The sequence below is a fragment of the Gossypium hirsutum genome, chromosome A12 (genome assembly GCF_007990345.1).
Source record: "Gossypium hirsutum isolate 1008001.06 chromosome A12, Gossypium_hirsutum_v2.1, whole genome shotgun sequence".
NCBI classification, from domain to species: Eukaryota; Viridiplantae; Streptophyta; class Magnoliopsida; order Malvales; family Malvaceae; genus Gossypium; species Gossypium hirsutum.
This window is the reverse complement of record NC_053435.1, coordinates 81,923,992-81,932,883: the sequence shown is the minus strand read 5'-3', so window position 1 is coordinate 81,932,883 and position 8,892 is coordinate 81,923,992. Positions and strand designations below refer to the sequence as shown.

The window sequence follows — 8,892 nt, the reverse complement described above, 5'->3', positions numbered from 1 at the left end:
ACAAGTTATTTAAAGATCTTGGCTTTTTTCCATCAGTTGATCTTGATTTTTCATAACATTTAACATATGAATTAAATGGAAAAAATAATAGGTTGGGTCAAACTTGAACTTTAAACATAGAATTTGAGCTCGACTCGTATTTTAAATAGATCAATTTTCATGTTAGTCCCAAACTTGAAAACATTTTTTGAATTCACAAAATATTAATATCATACTAATCAGGTCCTTCTATCAATTTGGACATTAAATATTAACTCGGGTTTGACAATCTAATTAAAACATTTTAAAATTAAATGATAAAATTAAAATTTCAATACCAAATTTACTAAAAGGTCATTCTTAAGCAAGACTAAATATTGAAATAAACAAAAGGGTTGGATGCAATTGGAACACGTAACTGGTTTGTTTAGGAAGAAGATTGGTTTTTAGAAGCAAAGGTGAGTAGGATGATGTGATTGCAAGGTGAGGTATGTGCTATAATTAAATATTTTGAGGTAATTTTTGTTGGCAAAATTCTATTTGCAAGGGACCAAAATTGAAAACAACTAATTCCATTGTTTATTTTTAGGCACTAATTAGTAATTAATCAACCCATTAAATAATAATCACTGATTCATATAATACCAAATCTAATAAATAGCCATTTTGTTAGAAGCAAATTTTAATCATGTTTTTAATTGGACAATTTGTCATTTCAACATTTGTCATTTTAATCATGTTTTTATTATAATTAAAGGTCAACATTACCAATATAATTAAACATTCTTTGATTTGACATCCACCCTTATATCTATTACTAATTTATATATATTTACTGTCAAATAAAAGCGATGAATTTTAAAATTATATATGAACTATAGTTATTAACATAATTAATGATATTTTATATGTTGTATATACAAATAATTATATTTTAAATATATATAATTGAATTAAAGTTAAAATTTTTATATAAATTTATGTTAGAAGTTGTGTGACCTAAATTCTTATTAAAATAAAATACAAATAGTAAGATAACCGAAATAAGTTACTGGTAAAAATGAGGAAGTACATGACTCGTTCACATGATTTGGTTTTCTATATATTCTAAACTAAATAAGGAATCTTAATTTGTGGCCTCTCCGCCCTGTCCTATCAAGTAGTTAGATGGGAATGATTTTGTTGTGGTACATAAGATTTATTAGTGGGCAAATTCCTATTCTATAGTTTTCTTAATATAAATACATTAAGGTAGATTTATATATTAAATATAGAATAATTATTTTGTTTTTTCAAACTAGTGGAGAAATTAGGGAGCTGACAGGGGCTCGACACCTCCTAAAATGAAAATTTTTTTATATGGTCCTTTTAAAATGTTAAATTAATAAAAGTAAAATTGTATTTTGGCCCCCTTAAAATTATAAAAAAGTTATTTAATCCTTTAAAATTTGTAAAGATATAGTCTATCAAAATGATAGAATTGTATTTTTTTATCGTAAAAATTTTAATTTAATTTCGACCCAAAATTTTTTTCTAATTTCGTTCCTAGTTCAAACGTAGTATTGATAAACAGCAAAAAAAATATACTAAAAAGTGGGATGAGGTAGAAATGTTATCAATTTCATAAAGCGTTGAGTTGAAAGTAATAAAGATGTTATCAATTTCATAGAGGGTTGGGTTGAAAGTAATAAAGACAAATCACTTATCACTTATTAACCAATAAATGGTTGAAAGAAGTAAAAATTGTCTTTCTTTCCTTTAAGTGACCAAAATAAAAACACACTAATAATTAAGTGACTATTATTAAAGTCTACCCTAAAATTTAATATAAATTAATTATAAGTGACATTCGACTTTACTTGTTATATCAGAGAAGTAAAAAAAAATAAAAGTAAGTGGAATTAAAATTTAAAAATTTAAAGAGTACAAAAACTAAAAATGTAATTAGACAAAAGAAATATGTTGATAAAACAAATAAAAAGTTAGATTTTCCACAACTTCTGAATTAAATTGTTAAAATATTTTAAAATTTAAATATATTTAAGTGATTGAGGAATTAAGGGAGGTTGGACCTAAAATATATTCTAGCATAAATTGACTTTAAATTTCTTTATGAATAATATTAAAATTATGATGAATTTCATTTAAAAGATTTTCAATATCAATATTAATCTAATAAATATGAATGTATTATTAGCACGTGCTTTCAAGTAATTATTAAATGGCTTTAACATTGTTGATGATTACTTGTGAAACTATATATACACATCAATTTTATTTATATAAAATATCAAGCTTTATTTTTTTCGACAGAACAGTACAGCATAAAGTGAAAACAATAATCGATTAAAGCTTATTCCGACTTAAATTACCATAATTTTACTTTGGTGCATTCATGCATGCATCTTTTTTTACCACGTTAGTGAAAATGGTTAAAACCATGCAAAACAAACTGTCCAAAAATTTGGGAAGATGTTAGATTTTATGTAATAAAAAAAAAGGAAGAGAGTAATAATTAATACATGGGAACTTTGTATTATAGACTTCCATCACTTGTATTTACAGTACAACGGTTAAGCAGAGATAAATTTTGTTTATGTCATTCTTCTCCGATAGTGTACTGATCATTTCTTTATTGTGATAGGCTTAGGTTAACTTACGCCTAGGGCGAATTCTAACCTTCAAAGGATTTGCCATTTCACAAGATAGTTTTAGAACTTCTGATAAGTCAACGGAATTCTGATCGGACGGTAGCCATTCAAACTCATGCAAAAGGGTCGCCACCCAAAAGCTGACGGTGGTCAACCCCAAGTTCTTTCCGGGGCATGTTCGCCTACCCGACCCGAATGGAGCCAACCTAAGATCCGAACCCAGTACGGAAAACTCCACCTCACCCGTTTTAGCCACGAATCTATCGGGCACAAACTCAGTCGGGTCTGCCCACTCTTGTGGGTCCCTTGCTATAGCCCACATGTTCACCACTGCCATGGTCCCTTTTGGCACATGATACCCATCAACGGTTGTATCAGTAATAGCTAAGCGAGCCCATGATAGTAACGGACCAGGTGGATGTAACCTTAGAACCTCCTTGATCACAGCCATTAGATAAGTCAAGTTCATCACGTCAGACTCATAGACGGCTTTTGATTTACCAACAACCTTATCAAGCTCATCATGAACCCTTGACTGTACATCAGGGTGAACCACAATCCTAGCCAATATCCACTCAATCAACACTGCCACTGTATCAGTTCCCCTGAATATCATTTCCTACAAAAAAAAAAGAATAATTATTAGAAGGGACTAAAATTGAAATGATCCCATTAGCTTGCACTATTCGATAGCTTACCCACAGAACGGCGATCATGTCGGAATCGGATAATTTATCGGCACCTTGAAGAGACAGCAATACGTCGACCAAGTCACGAGCTTCCTCGTTAGTTCGAGCTCGGTGTTGGGCTATGATTCCACCGACAAAGCCATTAACTTTAGGTACAAGGTTCGAGCATCGAACCCTGATATTTTGAGGATCAAATTGTGCTAACCATGGCAAATGATCAGACCAATTCAATGTCCCCAACAAATCATACCCTTCATCAACCAAACCTCTAAGTTCATCAACTTCATTGTTATCACAATCCAACTTATATTTCCGACCAAATATCGACACCATCATGTTATTCAACGAAGCACGTTTCACCACTTCCCGTACGATGAAGCTTCGTTCATGGCCGTGACGACCGAATAAGTTCACCATTTCATCAGCAATGAACCGTCTCTGTTCTTCGGAATTCTTTATTTGTTTAGGACAAAACAGGTGAGTAGCCGCAATTCTCCTCAGTTCTCGCCAATAGACACCATAAGGAGCAAACCCAATTGCTCTGTTAAACATCAAACTATAAGCCGATTCTTTCACCGGCCGATCAGCAAACACAGAGCTATTAAGAATCTCTTTAGCCACCTCCGGGTTACACGTAACGATAACACGGGTATCACCAAGGCTAAAAGCCATAAGTCTCTTGGCTTTACATGTTTTGGCTATGGTAGCAATCAGATGATGAGCTAAAGAGTTAGCCACCATGTTCATGCTACCGATTAAAGGCAACCCTCTTGGTCCTGGTATTGGCTTATTAATGGTAGTGATAGCACACTTTTTGAACCTATATTTGCCCCACGCTGGACCACCAGGGTGAACCCAATACACTATGGTCATAACCAGCCAAGCTAAAGCTATGATCAAAATTGGCCATGCAGTGTTCTGTTGAGAAAAAGCTTTGCATTTAGATGCGAGGGCAAAGAGCCAAACACTCTCTATGTCACTTCCCATGGTGGTGTTGGGTGGCTTAGCTTATAAAAGTACTGCAATTATTCAAACAAAGTGGAAGAGCCTAGAAGAGCACACTGAAAAAGAACTGGGGGTTTTTGATTTTGGGGCGTAAAATGAATGTGTGTGTATGCTATTTATATAGGCGCCGTAGCGACTAGAAAGTAGGGTTAATTGCAATATAAGTACCCAAAGTATCGGTATTGTAATAATTAGGTCTTTTTCGCCTACATAGCTTTTAGTTTATGAGTTAAATGATAATTTGGATATCATATAAAGTGGTAAAAGTACCATGAAGGCTTTGTACTAGGATTTAGATTGTATTTTGTCTTATTTTACTTTAAAAATGAGTAAACTAGTCTATTTACGTTAAATTAAAGAGAAAACAAGTCATTTCTATTAAAAAATTTATCAATTTTTACTATTAAAAATTGGCGTAGCAAACGAAATAAACAGACGGTTATATGTGGCGTGCCTCGTGTACCTCATTCTAATATACAGTGACCAGTTTTTAACAATAGAAATAGATGAAATTTTTAACAAAAGGATCAGTTTGGTCTTTGATCTAATTACAAGGGCTAATTTGAATAGAGAGAGCAAAATACAATTTAACTTGTAATATAAGTGCCTCCATGGTGTTTTTACTTATATAAAGCATATTTTAAACATGTGATTCAAATGATATATGTGTATATCTATTGTATAAACAATTGGGATTTAATTTAAAAAATAATGTCATATACGTTAAGATGCGTATTTCTTTTTATTTTTATAACATATTAGATCCAAATCGGTTATGTTGTAATCGCACGTATTTATAATTTGACATACGTATTTAAATATATTTTTTTTCAAATTTGAGTTGGGATTTAACGCATAAGCTAAGGGTTACACGAATAGAATGGTTTAATTTATAATTTTGAAAAATGCAATGAACCCTTCAAATAAGTTGGATTTTATAATGACAATTTTTTAAATTAAACTCGAATAATTTACGAGTATGTTGTAAGCATGGGTGACGTTTGATTGTGGGGGGACACACAATGTAGGTCTAAGTCAGTCCTTGAAAGTTGGATTTAACTTAACTCTTTGTTTATGCAAATATTAGCCCTCCTTGAAAGTCAGTCCTTGAAAGCTTAATTAAATCTTAATTTCGAGTGTGAACGGACACTATTTTCTAATCATGATGATGGTACATCAATATAATTAGCAAAAATTAATTAGGGAAGAGCGTGAAGTTTAGCGCGTCGTCAACACAATTTCCTCGTACAAATTAATAACAGAAGTTATTTTAATATTTTAAAAAAATTAATTTATTCAATATCGAGAAGTATTTTAATATTAATTTTTTCAAAAAAGCTTTTTCTTTTCATTTAATTTAATTTTGGGAGGATGGGTACTTGGGAAGTAGGTAAATTTTTTAGTTTACATTACATGTATCCATAAAGTGTATATACATTAGGAAATTCTTGAAATAATTATTATTTTATTTAAAATTTAAAGAAAAAAATATAAAGAATGACACGAGGTGCACGCGTGGACGTATGTTGCCGGGTGGGTAGCACGTGTAACCCATGCAACCTGGCCGTATAAAAACGACACCGGTATATAACTTGAATACGCCATATTTTCAATCCCTACGTATATACAGACCCGACATACCTACTGACGCGTGTCCGTTTTCATGCAATGTTTTAGTACACCGATGGCTGTTTTGAAAACCTGAGCCATCACACGTGCCCTTGACCTGGGGTTTGAAAAGAATAAAATGAAAAGCGATACTCGTTTCGTTTTCCCGTTTATGCCCATGCTTTTTTGCAATTATGACCTCTAGGTGGCTAAAATGCATGGGTATAATTGTCAAGTAAATTTTAGACCGTCTCACTTGGAAATATATGATGTGGCCTCGGGATAGCGTTAAAGCAAAGCTAAATTAAACAGGGACAATCCCTGACCGTTGACCCTGTTCGACCGGAAGCAGCCTGGTAATCAAAATTTTGTTTTGTAGTTATAAATAGAGATTCGAGTTAAATTTTAAGTAAAAAAATAAAGTTTTTTCTTTTTTTTGGTATTATATTTATTTTAAGGGTTAATGCATTTTGAGTTTTTATCGTATTGGAGCTCAATTTTCTTAATTTTTATCTTTTACAATTGATTTCGATTTGACTTTTTTAATTTATCAATTCATGATTTCTTTGAAAAACGTTAGATTTAAAAAAATTTAAGTTTCAATACAAGAATAATTACAAATTTTAGGGATAACTTAAACAAAAAAAAAAGTTCATGCCCCATTATAGGAATAATTACTTAGTTTAATGATTAATTTAGGAAAAAAATAGTTTAGACCCCAAATTGGAAACTATTATCAAGTTCAAGCTCCAAAAAATGAATTAATTCATTTTTTAATCATAATACTCAAACTCAAAGTTATAAAGAATGTTAAACTTTTTATCACTCAACCCAATGAAACGACAAAGATCAAGATCCAGACAAAACAATCAACAAGCGAAGGTCAAACATTGAACAATTTTAATGTGGTCTAGATCTAGTTTAAATCAAAGTCTCTATACTTTTCAGAAATTTCATTGTTGAAATTACAATTACATCAACAATTCAAATCGAAATCCACCATTGAAGGACTGAACTGAATAATTAATTCAACAACTAACTAAGCACAAACTAATCAAAATTAATATAGAAACATTTACTTAAGATGTGATTCAAATTGAGGATCTCAAAGTTCTCAATACCTCAACTTGCTATTGAGTTAAGACATCATTATATATTCTTCAGGCTTTTAAAATTTAGTGACGAATTTAATCCCATTCTACAATTATTATAATTTAAGTGTTTCTTATTTTCTTAAAAAATAAAAATAAAAATAATCTTTATTTCATGAGATTAAATGTAACCTTAGTTTAAAATTTTATTACATTATTTTTAAATCAATTTTTTTTACCAATAACATGTGACATTTAAAATTTTTATAACCAAACATATAAAAAATTAAATTAAAAAAAAATATAAACTTCGAAAGTTGAATGAGTAAACAAACCATTAGCTGCATTAAACGTATTTTCTATTATATTGCGTGCATCTGTTAGTTAAATGTTTTGAGAGAAGTTGATTTGGATTGTTTTGGGTTAAAAAATTGGATAAGTTTTTATAGTTTTGTATTTTTTAATTTTAATTTTTATATATTTTTTTAAATTTAAAATTTAGATTTAACTGTTAATACTATTAAAATTATTTTGTTAAATTTAAATTTATTACAACATTATTTTTTTAGTTAGATAACTTCTAAGTGAATATTTTTTATTTTAAAATTTCATGTCAATAAAATTAACAAAAAATAAAGTTAATATTATTAACATCTGCACTTAAATTTTAAAATCTGAAAAGTAAAAGAATTAAATTTTTAAAAGTAAAAATATAATAATTAAATTTTAGATTTATGAAGAGTTGAAGAACTAATAAATTTTTTATAAAAACATAGATTTGTTGAAAAAATTTTAAATTTTAAATTTTAAATTATTGCTTATTTTTTATTATTTGTGGTCAATTCAACTCATTGGAAATTTGAATGTTATTGTTATGTGACTAATTTTGAATTTAAAATTAATTTCTCAAGGAAACGTGGGTTACTAGTGACTTGGATTATGTTGGGTCAAACTGTATCTAGTCTCTATATCTTCTTGTCATTGTTTATATCTATATGAGAAAATAGTTTATTTTTGTGAGTTGATTTCTCGGGTTTTAGTTAGTGAGCTAAATCATTATTTTCAAACTCATACAAGAGATAATCTAATTTTTACAACCACTCACGTTGTAACCTCATATTAAAATATAAATCACTTTCTACTATGTTTCTCCCCAAAATTGTAGTTGTTAAATTAAGTGACCACTTGTTTTATTCATAACACCCTAAATCCGGCCTAGACGTTATGGCTGAATCTGACAATGTCACATGATAGTGCTTTTGAAATCATAACGATGCTAAAACAATTTCTCCGTTTAAACAACCATTCATTATCTTATATTAATTCTAAATCGTGTCATTTGTTTTCAAAACGTAATACTTTACAAATCATTATTTATTTCCAAAACGTTATACTTTGCAGAAGTTTTTTAAAATAGTTTGCGTATACGTGGTACTTTGATAAAGCATTCATCTCGTTTGGAAACCCGAGTTTTTCCTACCACTAGCAATTATAAAACATAAAACAGTATAAAATCCAAATTTAAAACTAGAAATCCGTAGAGGCCATAATTACAGCAAAATGCCCAATTAAACTTAAAATCATTAAAATGTTATAAACGGTTTTAAAGAGATCGTGTGGCCACCACTGAGTCCTCCGCTGCTTCGATCCGCCTAAGTCTGGGGGTTACCTGTACAGATTAAACAGAAGGGTGAGTTTTGTAAACTCAGTGTGTAACCCCTATACGGAACAAACAACCAATATACAACCAATCACAGTTTGGGACTAAGCCCTTTTTCAGTATCAGTATTAGTCCAGTTTGGGCCTTAGCCCATCACAGTACAGTAACAGTAATAGATATGAAATCACAAAATCCTACCCAACCAGCCT

General features: G+C 30.2%; 1 protein-coding gene across 1 annotated transcript; it reads right to left on the bottom strand.

The window, feature by feature from the left end:
* Positions 1-2,488: 2,488 nt before the first annotated feature.
* On the bottom strand, positions 2,489-4,410 carry LOC107948153 (cytochrome P450 78A9). Its single transcript, XM_016882621.2, has 2 exons — positions 3,329-4,410; positions 2,489-3,249 (listed from the first exon to the last, which is right to left on the bottom strand). The coding sequence occupies exons 1-2, from the start codon at positions 4,304-4,306 to the stop codon at positions 2,626-2,628; spliced, it is 1,602 nt and encodes a 533-aa protein (XP_016738110.1). The 5' UTR covers positions 4,307-4,410; the 3' UTR covers positions 2,489-2,625.
* Between the last annotated feature and the right edge of the window lie 4,482 nt (positions 4,411-8,892).